The following is a 20932-nucleotide window of genomic DNA, read 5'->3' on the forward strand; positions in this document are numbered from 1 at the left end:
CTTTTGAACTGTGGTGTTGGAGAAGACTCTTGAGAGTCCCTTGGACTGCAAGGAGATCCAACCAGTCCATCCTAAAGGAAATCAGTCCTGACTGTTCATTGGAAGGACTGATGCTGAAGCTGAAACTCCAATATTTTGGCCACCTGATGTGAAGAACTGACTCATTGGAAAAGACCTTGATGCTGGGGAAGATTGAAGGCAGGAAGAGAAGGGGATGACAGAGGATGAGATGGTTGGATGGCATCACTGACTCGATGGACATGAGTTTGAGTAAGCTATGGGAGTTGATGAAGGACAGGGAAGCCTGGTGTGCTGCAGTCCATGGGGTCACAAAGAGTTGGACATGACTGAAGATGATATTAGCTTTGTTATCCATAGCACAGTTTAACTCATGTTTACTTTTTCATTACTTAATTTTATACTTTCTGTTGGTTCCACAGCTGTTAAGTATTTCTAGGCTATTATTATCTTTATTTTTTTGGCTATACCATGTGGCATGTGGGATCTTATGGCAGTGGGATGAAACTCATGCCCCCTGCATTGGAAGGGTGGAGTCTTAACCACTTGGCTGCCAAGGAAGTTCCTCTAGACTATTCTATTATTTTAAAAACGTTTTATTCCTCTAGGCTATTTTCAATACAGTGTTTTTAAGTTGTTTTTTTTTTTTCTGATATATGTGATTGATTTATCCCTCTCCCAATATGTTGAGTTTATTTAGTTTTGGTCCATGTGCTACAAGAACGATCTTTATGTTTACCTTCTGGTTGGAGGTTTGATGTATATTTCTGTAATACTTAGTTTCTGTTAACTCTTTTCTCACAGTTAACCCTATCAAATTTTAATTTTCTACCCAGGTGTTTTTTTCAATGTATGATGTTCTTTTTAGATTTAAATCTTTTTTTAAACATCATCCATCTGTCAGGCACTATGGAGTTTCACTATTTTTATAATGAAGTACCTTTCTGCCTATTGGGGGATTTTTTTTTTTTTTTTTTTGACCGAAGTCTTTCTTTTGTTAGACCTCTTCTATGAGATAGCCTGTTTGCAGTTTGTGTAACGTTTTTTTCTTTCTCTTCAAATTAGAGTTGGGAGCCTTCCTATTCAGTCCACATCTCTTTGTTTTCTTGATATGAGCTTTGTCCTTGGGTGGGGATTTATCATTCAGAGTCATGGTTAAGAAAATAAATTTTATGGTTTGGTACTATTGGTTGATAATAATTTACTTCATTTCTTTTTAACCAGTCCTCAGCTGAAAGAAGATAAGTAACCTGACTTACTAGTTTCCACATAAATAAAGAGAAATAGGCTGCTGTCAGTGGTTTGCATGATATCTGATTATGACCTGGTTGTTCAGCTACTAAGTCATTCTGCCTCTTTGTGACCCCATGGACTACAGCATGTCAGGCTCCCCTGTCCTTCATTATCTCCCAGAGTTTGTTCAAACTCATGTCCATTGAGTCGGTGATGCCATCCAACCATCTTATTCTCTGTCATCCCTTTCTCTTGTCCTCAGTCTTTCCCAGCACCAGGGTCTTTTCCAATGAATCAGCTCTTCACATCAGATGGCCAAAGTATTGGAACTTCAGCTTCATCATCAGTCATTCCAATGAGTATTCAGGGTTGATTTTCTTTAAGATTGACGGGTTGGATCTTGCTGTCCAAGGGAATCTCAAGAGTCTTCTCCAGCACCACAGTTTGAAAGCGTCAATTCTTTGATGCTAAGCCTTCTTTATGGTCCAACTGTCACATCTGTACATGGTGGTAGTTTGCTCGCTAAATTGTGTCTGACTCTTGCGACCTCATGGACTATAGCCTCCCAGGCTCCTCTGTCCATGGGGATTCTCCAGGCAAGAGTACTGAAGTGGGTTGCCATTTCCTTCTCCCACATCTGTACATGACTATTGGAAAAACCATACCTTTGACTATACGGACCTTTGTCGGCAAAGTTCTATCTCTGCTTTTTAATACACTGTCTAGATTTGTCACAGCTTTTCTTCTTAAGAGATCTGGAAGACAACATATTTCTTACTTGATTTAAATGATAAATATTTGAGGTCCTGTCACATGTCAGAATCTATGCTGGGTCTTAGTGATATACTGGTGAACAACCGAGATAGAGTCCCTGTCATCATGGAGCTGAAGCCTAAGGGGGATGGAGTTCAAGAGAAAGATAAACATTTAATGCAGTAGATACTTTGATAGGGGAGGTTCAGTGTGACCTGAGCGATAAGAACACCTAATCCAACCCTGGGAGGTGGCTAAAGAGAGATCTGAGGTAGTCATATGATACAGTCCCAAGTGTCCTCAGCACCTTTTCGTTTTCTTATACCATCATGAGTTTGTGTCCAAGGGCATCCCACTGTCTTGGAGAGCTAGAATTACCACCTCTTTTGCCTTTCCCCCTCTCAAGCAGAAACTGAGTTTGGTAAGTGCTATTGAGGTCTGTATTGAGGTCTCGGAAAAAGCTTTGCTGAGCCTTTGCCATCCTGGAGAAAATTCCCTTGTTCACATAACCCCCAACCAGTCTGTTTCTCACTCTCAACATTTTATCTTCACTCATTGTCTCTTACCCCTGGTAGTGCAAGTCATAGTTGCGTTCATACCCTGTAGAAAGGAGTTAATAATGCCATAATGAATCTTTTTCCTGAGGTTTTTTTTTTTTTTACCACCATCTTAGTTGATTAGGATTTATGAACATCTTTTTTGTAGAGTTTTGAATATTGATGCTGAATCAAAGTACTTTAATTCATCTATGGGAAAAATTGAAAAGATTTTTTTTCTGTTCTCTTAATTTTCATACCTTGGAGAATATCCAGTATGATGGAAGCATTACAGACAGGAAAACAATTATGAGGAGAAAAGACCTTTTAGGTTTCTCAGAGGAAATAGATGGTACTTTTTATTATTGGTGTTTTATAAATGAGCAGTCACTTTTGGGACCCACATATTATGTCAGACTTTAAAGTATTCTAGTTGTGAGCTTTCGAGTAGACTCTAAGCTACTCAATCTATACATACACACATATTCATTTGAGGGAAAACTTCCATTCTGCTAATTTTCCATATGTATTTTGTCAACTAAATATTGGAAGATACAGCTCTATCCAGACTGACAACATTTGAAAATATCTCTCAATTTTGCTAAAAAAATCCCTATGTGCTGTGGCTGTTTTTCTGGCATTTGTAAGACATTTTACTTCTGTTTGGTTTTCAGTTCTTCATGTTTTAGCCAGTCATTTTTGGTTGGTTGAAAATTAGCCACTTTAGTTTAAATATACTTCCCATGGAAAATGAGATTAAAAAAACAACCCCCAAATTAAACTGAAGCATTTTCTTAAAATACTTAGCCTAAAAAGGCTTGGTATACATGATGTGGAAAAGTAAAACCTTGGGATTATATAGACATTAATGATAGATATTTTGCTTCTCATTGTGATAATAGAGGTACTGGATTCAGCCTGGAGTTGGGAGTCGTATATTTGGACCTCCTCAGCTCTATTGCACTGAGACAAACCAGCTTAGTACCTGGTGACTTTGTCAGTTTCACAGTCAGTGTTATTATATATTAGAGATTTATCACCCAATCTCAACTCTTTGGGATTAGACTTTTGTAGACTAATGGAGGGCTTCCCAGGTAGCACAGTGGTAAAGAATCCACCTGCCAATGCAGGAGACGCAAGAGATGCGGGTTCAATCCCTGGGTCAGGAAGATTTGCTGGAGTAGGAAATGGCAACCCACTCTAGTCTTCTTGCTGGGAAAATCCCATGGACTGAGGAGCCTGGTGGGCTACAGTCCATGGGTTGCAACGGGTTGGACATGACTGAAGTGACTGAGCAGTACAGACTATAGATTGCTAATATGGATTGTGGAGAGTTGCTTGCTTTAATTAACATTTGTTTTAACAGCTACTTAAAGCGCAGAAGAAAGCCCAGAGAAGGGAGCACATGCTAAAACTTGAGGCTGAGAAGAAAAAGCTTCGCACTATACTTCAAGTTCAGTATGTATTACAGAACTTGATGCAGGAACATGTACAGAAAGACTTCAAAGGGGGCTTGAATGGTGCAGTGTATTTGCCTTTAAAAGAACTTGACTACCTCATTAAATTTTCAAAACTGACCTGTCCTGAAAGAAATGAAAGTCTGAGGTAAGTTAATAAAAATGTTTTCCTAAAACAAGACACATGACACTTTAGCTTTTCAGTGTATATATCCAGCGTTGGAAACATTGGCTGTCCAGGCTCTCTCTCACAAGGTTGATAGCCTGTCTAGTAGGAAAGTGAATTTGAATGGTATCATTATCCTGCTTCTTTACTGTAACACTGATCTTTAAAATGTCTGATTGTTTAGCCTTATACCGGTATTAACCATAATACTAATTATGTATATTCTGAAACTTTTTTTTGTAATTATGTCAGACTGTTGTATGACCTGAAAGTCTTTGCCTCTTTACTACTGTACCTAAGTGGAGGTAAATGAAATTTAACTTGATCAGTATCACTCAGCTGTCAAAGTTAGAATTATTTAGTGTTCTTCTTTTGCTGTGAATAAATACTGAGGAATAAATTTGATAATTTAAAATAAAAACCCAGCAAATTGAGGCATCTTAATTTTTTTCTTCTACAGCTATCCATTTGCTGTTTTTGCTTAAATGGAATATGGAGTAAACCAGCTAATGAGCAGAGCTCTGTGCTTTTGATTTGTTAGATACAGGTTGTTTCAATGTTGTGTTTGTTAGCCACGCAAAAGCAGAGTTAGTTTCAACTGTTATTAGAAATTACCCTATCAGTTCAGGAAGAAACCTTGTAAAACTCTTTAATTACCTATATATAGCCATATATTTATTTATTTACTCATTCCTACCTGATAATCTACTCCACCATCACCATCTATTTGGTTGCTTCCTTCTCATGCTTCACTTTGGTAGATCCAGGGAATAAAGCTTACTTTAATATTTGAAATGTAAGGGAAACCTAATTGGAAAAATGAGCCGCTCTCTTTAAAGTCTGATGTGGCTCTTAAGCTCTTAATATTTCCATCCCACTGTTCTTTTGTCTAGGATGTATACTTGGTAATGAATGATACCATATTGATTGCTTTAAACTCTTTTTGAGTCTATTCCTTAATAACTGTATTTGGTAAAATCTTTATTTTAGTTGTTTTAAGGAAAAATGCTTGTATATGAAGTCCATAAATGAGCATTTAGTCATCTTTTATAAAATTTCAATTTTTTATTTCCAGAGTAAAAAAACACAAAATGAACATTGACTGTCTTGTTGATGGATTATACTGTATAAACTGTTCTGCTCCATGTGTCTCTAAAACCACTTTTCTGCTGCTGCTTTTCCTTGTCAGTGTTGAAGACCAGATGGAGCAGTCATCCTTGTACTTTTGGGACCTTTTGGAAGGTAGTGAGAAAGCAGTGGTAGGAACGACATGTGAGTTTTCTCTACTCTGGACTTATGCAGTAAATACTGAACTTTATGTCTAGGAGTTTAGTATGATATCAAGGGCCAAAACTGTGTCAGTCCATCAGAACTTAAATGTCTGACAATACTGGATTCATCGGCAGAATGATAGCTTTGTTTTGTTCTGTTAGAAGCAGCTCGTGTTTAATTGTACTCACTAAAGTGGGACCTATGGTGAGTTTTGAGGTGGCAATTCACTATGTTTTGGGAACAGAGCTATAGACTAGCACTTGACCATTTTGGGGTTCAGTTCTCTGTTCTGTGTGGTAGTACCCATTCTGTTTGGGAAACTTAAATCCACACATTGTTAATATCAAGGCTTATTTACCAGACCTGCTTAAGAAAATAGGAATGGTTTGGCTCCATAGTCTGTTGAAACATTGTTGTCTACCGATCTGTAATGATCTGGAGAGAAAGAGTCCTTTTGGCTTTGTAAGTAGGCTTTGACCAGATGACCAAGTACAAATGTCTGGACATGAAGTACATAATTTTGTGTACTAGTGTAGGATAACGAAAACTCACTGGAAGCTGGTAAACGTTTTTGTTACTTCCTTTTAAAAAATATTTGAGTATGAATAACTATCTCAGTTTCTTAAGTCCTTTCAAATTTAAATCACCGATATTTATTGCTTGGTTAGAATTCAAAATGATACAAATACTTTGGAAACTAGTTTGTCAGTTTTTTTATAAAATTGTGTACACTTACTATATCACCAAGCAGTTTACACTTCTAGTACCCAAGAGAATTGAAAACATACCTTCATTTAAGTACTTATACATGAATGTTCATACCAGCTTATTCAGAACAGTCCCAAACTGAACCCAGTCCAGATGTACATCAACTGATAATTAATAAACAAAATGTGATATATCCATACAGTGAAATCTATTCAGCAGTAAAAAAGGAATGAATTATTGATACTGTAGCAGCATGTGTGAATCTCAAAATAAATTATGCTGAATGAAAGAAGCCAGACAAAAAATGAGTGCAAAATGTATGATTCCATTTATATGAAATTCTAGAAAAGACATAACGTGAATGGTTGCTAGGGAGTAGGGGGAAGAGATTGTTTACAAAAGGGAAATAAGGGAACTTTTGAGTTGATTAAAATAGTCTATATTGTGGTTATGGTGGAAGTAACATGAGTATTACACATCTGCTAAAACTGTACACTTAAAATGTGAATTTTGTTTCTTGTAAATTTTACCTCAAAGTTGATTTTAAAAGAAAGGTAATCTGTGTCATAGTGTTCTTCTGAAAGGAATAGTAGACCCAAATCAAGTTTGTGAACTCTGCTTTATTTGGGAATTATGTTTTTAGTGGCTATCGAAAGTGAAATAGACTTTAGATCTGTTTATGATCTTTAACGTCATTTTAAGGTTTTTCTTGATTATCAAATGGTGATGTGGTAGGAGTGAAGTACAGCATAACTCAAGAGTAAAATCTTAATCATGGAATTTTGTAGTTTAAACATTCTTTAGAGATTGTCCAAGATAGGTTTTTCTAAAGATTATGTTTGAGGAACTGTGTTGTTTTGCTTCTCCGAAGCTGTAGTTACTTGGGGAAGGTAGAGTAATTGCTTATTGTGATGTCTTGGGGTTGGATGGGAAAATTCTATTTTCTCCTAGCTCAGGGAATAAATATGTGCTTTTTATGACATACTAGAGTCTTCAATTGGAATCTCTGAGTTTTAGTCATTTTCCAAATGATGGAAATGGAGGTCCGGAGAAACTTAAATGACTTGCTAAAGCTTTGGGATTCTGACTTTTAAAATTTATATTCATTCAGTATGAGGTAATGATGGACTGCATATTTCCTTTTTATAGTATGACCAGTTCTTTAAGTATCCCCAATGTAGAATGTTATAGTGACATACAACTAGGATAAAATTATATTAAGATTTCTATTTCAAATAATTTTCCATGAACTGTTCAGCTATGTGATAACTAACTCTTAATCACTTTTTGTTAGACAAACATATGAAAGATCTACTCTCTAAATTGCTGAACTCAGGCTATTTTGAAAGTATCCCAGTTCCAAAAAATGCTAAGGAAAAAGAGGTATCATTGGAGGAAGAAATGCTAATAAAATCGGAGAAGAAAAAACAATTATTGAAGACTGAATCTGTTAAAGAGTCAGGTTTGTTGTGATCTCTGAAATTCTTTATAGTGGTTGCATTTTTAACAGTTAACCAAATGAGTCAAATCATTGTAAAATGATTGCTTTGTTTTAATTTTATTTTCTACATGCATAGAAATCTTTACTAGTTCCAGGATAAGCCTAGATTTAGGAAGCATCTCTAGGCTTTACTACCATGATTGGCAGAGTGAATCTCAGTAGAAACTTTAGGTTATACTTTGTTACAAGAGAGTATACTATTAAAATGAGGCATTTATGGAATTTGAATTAATCTCTTTGTGAAACTATTAGGATCATTCCTTTTAAAACTGTTTAAATGTAAGTTATAGTAGAGTTCAATACTCTACTGTAGGCCAAGAATATAAGTAATCTAAGGTTAACATACTGATCAAAGAAAAAAATGTCAAAATCAGTTAAAGAAATATGTTTTTCAAAATTCTGCTTTTCTTGGAGAAGAAATACTTTAAGTAAGTAACTTGTTTACTAATGATTGTTGAGGCTGGAAAGAAATATTACTTCTAAGGAGGTAGTCCAAGCAGCTTTCTGGTAGCCACTAGCAAGATTCAAGTGTTGCTCACATATACCCCATGACACCGGAGCTATAACTCCATCTTGAAAGAAGCTGGTGTTTGTGGGTAAGGGGAGGTAGTCCTATTTTCAGTCAGAAATCAGTTTGTAACTGCAGCTTGAATTCAAAAAACTGTCTTGCGTAAGGAGAGCTACTAGCTTCAACTAGCCTCAGACCACGTGCTTTTGACCAACACCCAATAGTGAGAATTACTTCTTCCATAAATATACTTAATTGCACCATCCTTTTTCTATTACTCTTCTGAAATTTGTTTCTTAAATGAAGTATAGTATAATCAGTCTAAAAACTTAGGGTTTACCTGGTATTTATGTAATATTTCTTTTATTTTCTCAGAGTCTCTTATGGAACTGGCACAACCAGAGATACAACCACAAGAGGTAAGGTACTAAAAGGCAATTTTCAGTCAACTTTGGGTTTTGAGACTTTCGGATAGTGTTATGGTTAGAAACTGAGGCTCTGAATCTAGACTGCTTAAGCTTGAATCCTGGCCTTGCAGCTTATTAGCTTATTAGTGACTTTGGGTGAGATACCTAGCTCAGCTGTGTCTGTTATTCTCCTGCATAAAATGGGGATAATGATAATGCCTGCCTTACATAGTTATTGTGAGGTTTGAAGGAGTTCACTTAAATTCTAAGTTACTTATACTTGGACCTGGCATGCAAGTTACAAGTGTTAGCTGTTGCTGTTTTTGGCTCCTGTACTAGAATTTAAAGATGAGTAGGATTTTGCTCTTGCCAGAATTTACGCATATTGGTAACAGAAGAGGGTATTTGTTCTCTTTCTGAAGTGACATTTTAATTCATGGAGGCTGAAAGGAGTGGAAGAAGCAGAATCACAATATGATTGATACATGATGGGAATAAAGAAAAGGCTGGTAATTCAGGGAACATAAGGCTTCAGTATAAAGAGAATAACTTTGTGTAGTTGAACTATCCTCTGCCTTAACATTTAAGGGAGTCAGGTGGTCCCAAAGGTGACAGAGGCAGAATAACCTTGGTAAAAGAGCCTGAATCAAGGAAATGTGGCATCATGATGTGCCCTGCTTACCAGTCTTTGGTGAGTCAAATGTAGATCACTACTTTTGAAGTTTGCCTTTCTGTTAATTGAGGGGAAAGGAATGGACCAAAAAGGAGGAGACTCTCTTCAAGCAGGTTAAGGACAGACATTTCCTATTAGCACAGTGGCTCAGACCAGTGGACATAGGAGTTTAGTACTGCCCCCAAGGTCTACAGACTGACTTGAGCACATTTTCCCTCTGGTTTAGTTTCTTAACAGACGCTACATGACAGAAGTAGAGTATTCAAGTAAACAAGATGAAGAGCAATCTTGGGAAGCAGATTATGCTAGAAAACCAAATCTCCCCAAATGTTGGGATATGCTTACTGAACCAGATGGGCAGGAGAAGAAACAGGAAACCTTCAAGTCCTGGGAGTCTTCTGTAAAGCACCAGGAGGTATCAAAGCCTGCGGTTTCCTTAGAACAGAGGAAACAAGAGATTTCAAAACTCAGGTCCACTCTGCAGGAAGAGCAGAAGAAGCAGGACGTCTCCAAAACTAAACCAACTCCTGGCCAGTGGAAGCAGGAAGCTTCCAAATCCAAAGCAGGATACATTCAAGAGGAACAGAAGAAGCAGGAAACACTGAAGCCTTGGCCAGTTCAGCCACAGAGAGAACAGGAGCCAAAGAAGCAAACGCCAAAGTCTTGGACACCGTCTGTGCAGAGTGACCAGGACATCACCAAGTCATGGACCTCTCCCACATGTGAAGAACAGGATTCAAGACATCCAGAGACTCCAAAATCCTGGGAAAACAATGTTGAGAGTCAGAAACACCCTGTAACACCACAATCACAGATTTCTCCAAAGTCCTGGGGAGTAGCTGCAGCAAGCCTCATACCAAATGACCAGCTCCTTCCCAGGAAGTTTAATACAGAACCCAAAGATGTGAGTTGATTTGTATCCATCTGTTCCTGTCATTGTAGGCATAAATAGAGATTTGCAATAGTGATAATTTAAAATTTCTCTTTAGAAAAAAAATCAGTAAAACCCATGTTAATATATAAAGTATTTCACTTAACCCTTTAATGCATAGTTTGTTTTTCCTAGAAAATTGGAAGCAGACTTAGTCTGTCTTTTGTGCCTAACCTGAAGTGAAATTTCTACAATTAGAAAATATTGTTTTAATGCTCAAGTTTTAATGACATGATATGACATCAAAATAATGATAGTTCAGAGAAGACAATAATGTGAAGTGAGATATGTAAATGCATATCAAAAAGTGGGAGACCTTTTTCTGATGCAAGTTAAATTTTTCTGTATTCTCTTCCTTCTCTTTCACTGACTTATAGTCATTCAATTAGCCTGTCCTCTTTGAATAAGGAACAAATGGACAGGAGAAGAAACAGGGATCTTTCGTGTCCTGTTTCTGAAGAAGTAGTGGTTGGGGAGGGAGCTGGATTAGTTGTCTGTTTCTGTTTCAAAATAAGAATTTTCTGCAGATGAAAAGTATAGGTGTTTACCATTCTATAATTAGGTTTTGGAGTATGAGATTTAGTTCAAATATGAGGCCTCATTCTGTTAATAATAAATAACCCATGCCAGTAATATAAGGCTTATAATGAGTAATTCTTAGATACAGTGCTAGTTAGTATTGTCTTTTATTAAAAGTTATTTACCACTATTTCAATGCAAACTTGTTGAAGACTTGTTATCACCTTGTTTGCTAAGAAGGGTGAACTCACTACCCTCCCAGTGTTCTCCATGTCCATCTCATAGTGTTCCTGAACTTCCATGCCAGTTTAGCCAGAAGTGAAAGTGTTAGTCGCTCAGTCATGTCCAGCTCCTTGCGACCCCATCGACTAGCCCGCTAGGCTCCTCTGTCCATGGGGTTTCCCAAGGCAAGAATGCTGGAGTGGATTGCAATTTTCTTCTCCAGGGGATCTTCCTAAACCAGTGATCGAACCCAGATGTATTGAGGACCCTATATCTTTGGTTCTTTAATAGTTTGAAGAACATTTTTCTATGTTTCACAGGGAACTGTACTCAATATTTTTTAATAACCTATAAGGGAAAAGACTCTGAAAAAGAATGCAAACACATACATATATATAAAACTGAATCACTGTGATGTACATCTGAAACTAACATGATATTGTGTATCATAAATCAACTATACTTCAGTTAAAAAGTAAGGGGGCAGAAAACATTTTGTTTAGGGAATTCAGATCATTGCATTTTATAAATTACGCCTGCCTCAATTCTACCTTTTGGGAAGAGAATTTTAGAGTTATTTGTCTCCTTTTTTTTTCCTTTCTTCCTCTTTAAGTGGTAATGTAATTTTAGCTTCATCCTGACCCTGCAGAAGATTGATAGCCTTCCCAGATATCATATGATAGTAATTTTAATATGATAGCTGTCAATATTTTGGGAAATTTATATTTATAAACCAAATTTAATACTTCAATAAAGTTGCTCAAAAAACACAGTTAAAAATTCCAGTAGGTATAAGAGTGCTGAGCCTTGGCCAAACGAAATATTGATACCATGCTGTTTGTTGAATAGTATTTAAAATCGAGTGTTTAATTGTAAAGGTCAGAACTCATTTATTGTGCCTTATGGCACAGACCATCATCATATTGCAGTTACAGGGTCTCTCAGTGACTGCGAGGATGTGTGTCTGTATAAACACAGTATTTGCCTCTATCTGTATTGCAATCTCCACTGTCTTTAATATGACTGAAGTACAGTCAAGGGCAAAAAAGAGTTCAAAACCATAAGACTAGATACATGAAATAAATCACCAAAGTTCATACTTTTCTCCTAAAAGAGCCTTTCATATATTTCCTTAGGGTCTATTAACTATTATTTTATGATGCTGTTGACATAGCTTAGCTGAGAGACTTCTTAGTGAATTAGAAGGTGGAGAGGAGGAGGTGGTAGGAATCGGTTTGCTGATGCCTGTAAGAAATAACCATAAACATGAGGTCTGTTTCAGCAGTCTTAAGAAATTTAGCTGGAAGGCGGACTAAATTCTAAACATCAGTAGCCCCCCCCCAAAGTATACTTACTTTATAACAAAATATAACAATGTATTTCCTAAACTCTAGGATATATGTGTATACATTTTTATACCTTAATGTTTCTGAAATCAAATGTGTATTAAAAATGGGATATATATTTTATATGATAGTAACTTTTTTCCTTGGAAAAAGTCATTGAGGTATTTTATATTGTAGGCAGTGGCATCTTGTGGAGGATGTAAGGTAACCGATGTCCACAATGAAAGAACTTTTTATCAAGGAAGTTCTGCTGTTATCGGCCTTCCTTTTAAAAAGATGATGTTTAGCAACAGTTCCCATTAAAGTTGTACTGAAGAGGGAAACATTTAAAGTTTGTTTAAATTACTTAGAAGAGGCATTTATGTGGAAATTCTTTACCTGAGATAAACCTATAAATGAACACTGCTATGTGTTTTGATTACATTAAGATGCAGTGATAAGCTAAGTTTCCTGAATCAAGCTGTTGAATTTGAACTTCACTCTTACACATTATGGGTTTATCTTGTAGGTGCCTAAGCCTATGCATCAGCCTGTAGGTTCTTCCTCTACCCTTCCAAAGGATCCAGTATTGAGGAAAGAAAAACTGCAGGATCTGATGACCCAGATTCAAGGAACTTGTAACTTTATGCAAGTATGAGTCATTATTAAGTGAATCTTAAATGCTAGTTATGGGGCTACTAGCTTCTGGTCTGAAGCATTAAATGAAGTTGCTAAGAGCACAGATTCTGGTGTTCAGAATGAGTGCAAATCTCGGCTCTGCAGCTTGCTCACTCTGAGAGTTTAGGCAAGTTACTTAACTTTCTGCCTCAGTTTCTTTTTTGAAAAAAAATGAGGATAATAGTTCCTGTTCCTGTTTGTTGTGAGTAATGAAATGAATTAAACACATAAGAAGCTTAAAGTGCTCAAACGATAATTGCTGCTGTAGCTTCTCAGTAGTTTCTGCTCAGTCTATGAGAACCTATACCATGCTTGCTATTTGGTAGATGCCATTGTGTGTAAATAATCATGACATTCATTGTCCTCAAAGAGTTTATATTTCATTTGTATAAGATTGTAAACTTGAGTTAAGTCAGTAGTTAAATGTTAAATTGTGTCATACAAACTCGTGCAGAATTTCAAAATATTGTGATATTATTGAGATAGGAAGTAGGCAAATAGAGATTTTTGTGTGTTAATAGTAAAAAGATCTTGCTTTGGAGTTAGACCTGCATTTAAATCCACTTCTACCAATTACCAGTTACAGTACCAATTACCAATGACAAACTCCCAACCTTCTACTTTTTTATTAAGTGAGGGAACTGCTTACTTCTTCAGATTATTTGGTGATAAATAAAGGACCTAAAATGATCACTACAAGTGTGTAAGTTAAGTACTCAAAACGTTGGAAATATTTCCAGGATAACCAAGATAGGCACATGGGAGAAGAGAATGGCTTCTTGTCATGAAAGTATCTAAAAGCATGAGTTAGTTTAGTGGTTGAGATAAAATAATTAGACCTTCTCATTGGTTATAATAAAAATGAGAGCTCAGACTATTCTAGGATTAATGTTTATGTTTAAACCTTCAAGTGAGGAGTTTTCCTAACTTGGCCTTAGAATTACTATTAGATCTTTAATACTTGATAGTCTTAAGGTTTGACAGTTACTTTAGATTCACTTTTAATTTCTTCTCCTGAAAGACTTAAGTTATTAACATCTCAAGATAGTTATTAGATAAATTCCTATAGCTAATAAGCAGAGGTTTATGACAACATCATAAATAATTTAATGGTAATAGGTTTATCAATAAACGGTGATCTTTGTTTCCACTCATTATTTAAAATCTTATCTTTAGGAATCTATTCTGGATTTTGACAAACCTTCAAGTGCAATTCCATCGTCACAGCCGCCTTCAGCTACTCCAGGTAGCCCAGTAGGTATGTCCTCATTCTTAAGACTTGTTATACCTACAGCTGTTTGTTCCAATTGTTTCTTTTATAAATAATTTTACTCTTGACTTGCTTGACTCCTTTCAACTCTGTACATCTAGTGTTGAGGCTTTTGTATCCTGTGAATGAAATTATATCAGTAGTATTTAGTGCACTGATTAACACTGCTTAACACTGATTAACACAGGACTGGAAAAAGTCAGTTTCATTCCAATCCCAAAGAAAGGCAATGCCAAAGGATGCTCAAACTACTGCATAATTGCACTCATCTCACACACTAGTAAAGTAATGCTCAAAATTCTCCAAGCCAGGTTTCAACAGTACGTGAACTGTGAACTTCCAGATGTTCAAGCTGGATTTAGAAAAGGCAGAGGAACCAGAGATCAAATTGCAAACATCTGTTGGATCATTGAAAAAAGCAAGAGAGTTCCAGAAAAACATCTATTTCTGCCTTGTTGATTACGCCAAAGCCTTTGATTGTGTGGATCACCACAAACTGTGGAAAATTCTCAGAAATGGGAATACCAGACCACCTGACCTGCCTCTTGAGAAATCTGTATGCAGGTCAGGAAGCAACAGTTAGAACTGGACATGGAACAACAGACTGGTTCCAAATAGGGAAAGGACTATGTCAAGGCTGTATATTGTCACCCTGCTTATTTAACTTCTATGCAGAGAACATCATGAGTAACACTGGGCTGGATGAAGCACAAGCTGGAATCAAGATTGCTGGGAGAAATATCAATAACCTCAGATATGCAGATGACACCACCCTTATGGCAGAAAGCGGAGAAGAACTAAAGAGCCTTTTGATGAAGGTGAAAGAGGAGAGTGAAAAAGTTGGCTTAAAGCTCAACATTCAGAAAACTAAAATCATGGCATCTGGTCCCATCACTTCATGGCAAATAGATAGGGAAACAATGGAAACAGTGACATACTTTTAATTTTGGGGGCTCCAAAATCGCAGATAGTGACTGCAGCCATGAAATTAAAAGACACTTACTCCTTGGAAGAAAAGTTATGACCAAGCTAGACAGCATATTAAAAAGTAGAGACATTACTTTGCCAACCAAGGACTGTCTAGTCAAGGCAATGGTTTTTCCAGTAGTCATGTATGGATGTGAGGGTTGGACTATAAAGAAAACTGAGTGCCAAAAAATTGATGCTTTGAACTGTGGTGTTGGAGAAGACTCTTAAGAGTCCCTTGGACTGCAAGGAGATCCAACCAGTCCATCCTAAAGGAAATCAGTCCTAAATATTCATTGGAAGGACTGATGTTGAAGCTGAAACTCCGATACTTTGGCCACCTGATGTGAAGAACTGACTCATTGGAAAAGACCCTTTTGCTGGGAAAGATTGAAGGTGGGAGGAGAAGGGGACAACATAGGATGAGATGGTTGGATGGCATCACCGACTCACTAGACATAAGTTTGAGTAAACTCCGGGAATTGTTGATGAACCAGGAGGCCTGGCATACTGCAGTCCATGGGGTTGCAAAGAGTTGGACACAACTGAGTGACTGAACTGAATTGACTGAACTGATTAACACTGCACTAACACTGGTTAATCTGAATCTGGTCTGACACTTCACACTTCAGGCTTTGTTCTGCATTAGTTTATCTCAGGAGTGGAATGACATAATCAAAGCCATAGTTCAGCCGTAGTAAGCAGTATACACCAACCGGAAGACTGGTGCAGTAATTCCTGGGTCAGGTAAGGAGAAGGAAGGGAGAGTAATTAATAAAAGTGATAGACATTAACAAGAATAAACCAAACTGAAACTATGTAGTTAAAAAGTATATTTAATTTACATGATCAAAGAGAAAAAAAAAATGAAGAGACAGATGACCCCTGCAAGGATTTATTTTGAAACTTGCAACTTGAAATGTATCAGCTAATTACTATTCATGATGGCTCAGATTTTATCTTCCAGATTACAGTTCCTGGTTTTTAAAAAGTCACAGTTCTTTTCCTTTGGAAGCCTTGAAATGCTGCTTTTGTCCATTTAACCATAAAACATTATTAAATAACATAGATGGAACTAGGATCCTTTTTCTCTATAATCCTCTCTGACTTTTTAAAGCTCTGATAGAAAGGACTTGAGACCCAGTTGTTCTAGATACTGCTTGGTTTTATAAAATATAAGCTTTAGTTTCCCTCCAATTGGTATGCATAAACTTTTCTTTTCCCTCAGTAGTTTACTGTTGATTTCACTCTCTACAGCATCTACAGAACAGAATCTATCCAATCAAAGTGATTTTCTTCAAGAGCCATTACAGGTAACTTCTCCAGACTCATCTTTCATTTACTCTTTCAGGAGAAACTCTTGCTTTGGTATGAATGGTCAGACTCACTGATTCTAATATACCTAACTAAATTATTGAAAATGTTCTAAGGATATCTAGCTTTTTAGATCAAGTAAAACTGGTCCTCAAAAAATTGCCTAAAAAACATGGGCAAGTCATCTGTTATAACAGAGAAGGAAATTTTAGTAAGGAAAAGAGCAAGCCTGAAGAATTCAGAGGTACTTTGGGAATCTTACTTTGCTGTTTAAGCTATCTAAGTCACTCAGATAGCTGGTCCCCATCTCCTTCCCAAGAAGTATATTGGCATAGTAAAGAGTCTAAAGAAAGAAACTAATTTTTCTTAATTCATGATTAGTCCCTCACCCCACTCCCTGCTTTAGCTAAAGAATTCCACGTTATCTGTTCTAGCTATTAGATCCTGTATGAGGCTTTCAGTCAACAAGTTTAAGATTTTTTTTTTGATAAACCAGTAGTCTAGTCTAATTGTTCTCAAAGGCATGCCTCTGGGGTGGCTGCATCAGAATCATTTGGTCACTTTAATAAAAATACATACAGCTGACCCTTGAACAATATGGGTTTGACCTGCTGAGGTCCTCTTATATGTGTTTTTTTCTCCCACTAAATCCATACAGTACTACATATCCGAGGTTGGTTTAATCTGAAGGTGCGGGACCACGGGTGTGGAGGGTCGACTGTAGGGTCTGAGCATCTCCGAATTTTGGTAGCACAGCGAGTCCTGGAACCAGTCCCTGTGGATACTGAGAGAGGACTATATTGTTATTTACCACCTTAGACCTGTAAGGTTGGCATTTCCAGGGGTGTTGTCTATTCATCTATGTTTTTAGTCTGCTTCCTGGGTGAATCTGCACGTTGATTTTTTGGAACCACTGGCCACCATCATCATGCTTACTCAGAAATACTTAAAACGAACTCTAGCTGGTCTACTTAAAGAGCAATAACTTGGAAGCAAAAACTGTCATAACTTCTCAATAAATACTAATGTAAAGAATGCTTCTTATCTTTTTTGTTAACCTCTTAACTAAAATTCAAAGTCTCTTAAAGCTTAACTATCAAGCGCGCCAAATTGCTTTAACTTAGTATCTGTGAATTTTTTGGCAGTTGACTTAGTTGTGTTCCCACAATAGCCAATAGCATTTATTTTGGGTTGTTGTCTCGTTGTTTCAAAGAGGAGGCCAGAAGAAAGGCCTAGGTTTAAAAACACTCCTGTTTTACAATAGTTTGGTCAGATCTAACTTATACCTATTTAAATGTATAAAATGCTCTAAAGGATTTCAAAATTTTTTTCATAAGACCTTTTCCATGAGACTTCTTAAACCTGGTCCCCGTCTCCTTCCCAAGAAGCAGCATATCATGATGAACTCTTGGAGAAGATGACTGAAACATAACTGCTCTGTTAGCATTGGGTAACCCATTTATTACTTGGGCTTCTGAGGACTGAATTGAAGCATTTAGGTAAAAGGAGTGGATTCACTGACACGTCAGACCTTGTGATTGCTAGAATTTTATGGATTTCGGTTATATTCCACTACCTGTTATGCCATAGAATTCCTTCCTAGCTGCTTTCATAGTTTTTTTTATCAGTTACAGTTGTCAGACTTAGTTCCTAAGTGCCTTCTCCCAATTTTTACTTTATACATATTAGCTTTAATTTTTGTTAGGATATTGGTGCCATTGTGATTTATGTTGAGCTTATCCTTTCTATTTATACTTCTTCCTACTCCTTTAAGGCACTGAGAGCACTTAGCGTAAAAGATAGTTGTCATGATTCTGGCAGACCCGTGCTAAAAGCGTTAATGTACCCTGGGCTCATCGCCCAGGGAGCTTGCTGTTGAGTGCCTGATGGAAAATCTGGCCCCAGATTTCCAGGGCCAAGAATCTTGATAAATGAGGATGGGATTAGATGTGTAGCTTTGGTGACTAGGCCTGGAAAGGCAGTGTAGCTGGCTGCTTGGATTTCAATCTCAGCTCTACCCCTTAATTTTAGAGTGATCTTGGGTAAATTATTTAACTTTCTTTGCTTCTGCCTGATTATGAATAAAATGGGAATAGTTGTACCTATTGCACAGGGTTATTGTTGGAGTAAATATATTAATATCTGTTTAAGTGTTAAGCATAGCAATTGGCACTGCTGAGTGTTCAGTGAGAGTAATGTGTTAGGAAGGCCAGGGCCCACGAAATATAAAGTGAACAAATTGTGCCTTTTACAATGTTTTATATTTTCCTGTGTCTAGGCTGCTTCTTCTCCAGTTACTTGTAGCTCAAATGCTTGCTTGGTTACTACTGATCAGGCTTCTTCGGGATCTGAAACAGAGTTTATGACCTCAGAGACTCCTGAGGTAATAAGAGACCAATTGTCTTAATTTCATTTCTGACTTAAAGAATAGCAGAACCAGCTTAACGTGTGAATTACAGGCATGATCAGCTTAATGACTGAACATTTATACTTTACTAATGTTTGCTTTCTATTGATGTTGTAGTCCTGGAGCTTACACAGGTAACTTTAACTTTATTGTGACTTTACCATATTAATAGACTTAATAGTGTATTAAATAGACTGAAAAGGCAAGTGTATTGCCTTTTCAGATACAATAAATTATATCCGAAATGCTAATGTCAGATGAAAATTTCTAGGTAGGGGTAGGATTAGCGATTAGTTCAAGTTTCTCATTATATTTATATTGAAGGACTCCTTAGGAGAAAAATCTTTAATACATATAACTGAAGACTCGGTAACTTTATAGTGTTAATATTAGCACTGACTCATCAGAATGAGTTCCATTCTCTTTTTGGCTAATTTTGTCAAAGCATTTTGACAGTATTATGTTTGTGCTTTTGATAGTTTTTACTATGTTTGAGCAAATCCTTGAGATAGATATAGCACAATAGGTATATTTTTTTATTAATTTAGCAACTCAGGTTTTATTATTATTTCTTGGTTCACTATTATATAAGAATATGTATTCATTATATAAGAAAATAGTTTTTATGATGTTGATTTGGTCTAAATTTAAATTAAGTGTTTGCCACCTAGTGAGTCACACCTGTTTGCTTCATTACCTCATTTTGGGTAATGAAATGGGATTGTTTTTTTTCCTATCTTTTAAGTATTTGGCTTTATGATCTGTTGTATCAAGGAGTTGCAAATTCCCTTAGTTAAGAGTTATTTACATTAGCTCAGGTTTGGTTTTCTTTTTAAAGGCAGCTGACTAAGGAACCCACTAGTAAGACTTTGAAATACAAAAAAGTTAACACTGACTAAGCAACTCACCCAGAGTTTTTCTTAAGCCTAATTCTTCTGTATAAGTTTGGAATAATATTAGGTTCTGAACTAGAAAATATCATTACAGGGTTCGAAAGGGACTAGGTCCTCATAAAAAGTTCAACCCCTTGTCTCTTAGACTGATTAATAGTAAGATTCTCACTTGGTCAGCAAGCTGTGCAAAGCAAACACTAATGTGCATGCTCAGCAATTGTGATTTGAAATTGTAAGCAGAAGCTGTTCTTTTGCATTCCTGTGTCCAAATGTCATCCTATAGGACTTGCTGACTTATGCCATCCTGGGGTTTAGTGTAAGTTAACTGCTTATTGTATGGCAGGTGATTGGCTGATACTGCATTTCTCCTCCCTAGGCACCAGTTTCCCCAAGCAAGCAACCGTCTTCACTAGCTTCTCCAAATCCTCCCATGTCAAAGGGCTCTGAACAGGGCTTCCAGTCACCTCCAGCAAGTAGTAGTTCAGTAACCATTAACACAGCACCCTTTCAAGCCATGCAGACAGTGAGTATAAAACATGAATGATGATTGCAGTTCATTATTCCATTTAAAAAGCTACTGTTTCTTTAATATTGGGTACTATGTGAAAAAATTTGCCTTTTCTATTACTCTTATTTGGACTGATAGAATTTGCGTTTGTTCAATGGAAATATTGTTTGTGGAGGGAAGAGTGTTAAATCCAAAGCCTCAATAATTTTGAATGGATATTTTGTCAGGGCATTTACCCCTCTGAAAATTAGTGATAGGCAAAGCTGAGGAGACCCATATTAAAGAAATGAGATGTAAGTGAGAAACATAATTTTCTATCAATAGCTTAATAATACTAACAGTTACTAATATCACAGTTCTGGTATTCCACAGCATCAATACCCTGAAATATAGGACACATACTTGTGTGTTCTATTAACTGTTGAAACTTTCATTTGATTTCATCTTCATCTCACGCTGGGTTTTGGAGAATTGTTCAAGATTTGTATGGTATTTTGAATTACGTATTTGTCTATAAGTTGTAGTTTAAAACTTTTAAGATTATGTTACAACTGTTTGTATATTTATTCTCTAAACCTAGAATAAGTATAAAACTTTTCTTTAGAAGAACGCAAAGCCTTAGCCAATAAGTACTCCTCCTGATGGTGCTTAATGTCCCACTCCACGT

The 20932-nt window shown here is 36.6% G+C and overlaps 1 protein-coding gene and 1 long non-coding RNA gene across 51 annotated transcripts in view; one reads left to right on the top strand and one right to left on the bottom strand.

Moving 5' to 3' along the window:
• The window catches only part of LOC145546030 (uncharacterized), a 1126586-nt gene that overhangs the window by 321391 nt on the left and 784263 nt on the right, over positions 1–20932 (bottom strand). The gene's annotated exons all lie outside the window — the stretch shown is intronic.
• Positions 1–20932, top strand: part of CAPRIN2 (caprin family member 2) — a 41154-nt gene that overhangs the window by 11481 nt on the left and 8741 nt on the right. For 19 of the 50 annotated variants that reach the window (XM_081591670.1, XM_081591667.1, XM_081591669.1 and 16 more), the window contains exons 5-14: positions 3907–4145; positions 5353–5435; positions 7438–7605; positions 8528–8571; positions 9459–10136; positions 12759–12881; positions 14084–14165; positions 16401–16456; positions 18736–18840; positions 20134–20280. In XM_081591670.1, coding sequence (XP_081447796.1) covers positions 3907–4145; positions 5353–5435; positions 7438–7605; positions 8528–8571; positions 9459–10136; positions 12759–12881; positions 14084–14165; positions 16401–16456; positions 18736–18840; positions 20134–20280 — 1725 coding nt within the window. The remainder of the gene's footprint in view (positions 1–3906; positions 4146–5352; positions 5436–7437; positions 7606–8527; positions 8572–9458; positions 10137–12758; positions 12882–14083; positions 14166–16400; positions 16457–18735; positions 18841–20133; positions 20281–20932) is intronic. The other 31 variants (XM_081591708.1, XM_081591711.1, XM_081591713.1 and 28 more) reach the window with 5 other exon arrangements.

Source organism: Giraffa tippelskirchi, chromosome 4 (genome assembly GCF_054371585.1).
Source record: "Giraffa tippelskirchi isolate mGirTip1 chromosome 4, T2T-mGirTip1v1.2.pri, whole genome shotgun sequence".
NCBI lineage: Eukaryota > Metazoa > Chordata > Mammalia > Artiodactyla > Giraffidae > Giraffa > Giraffa tippelskirchi.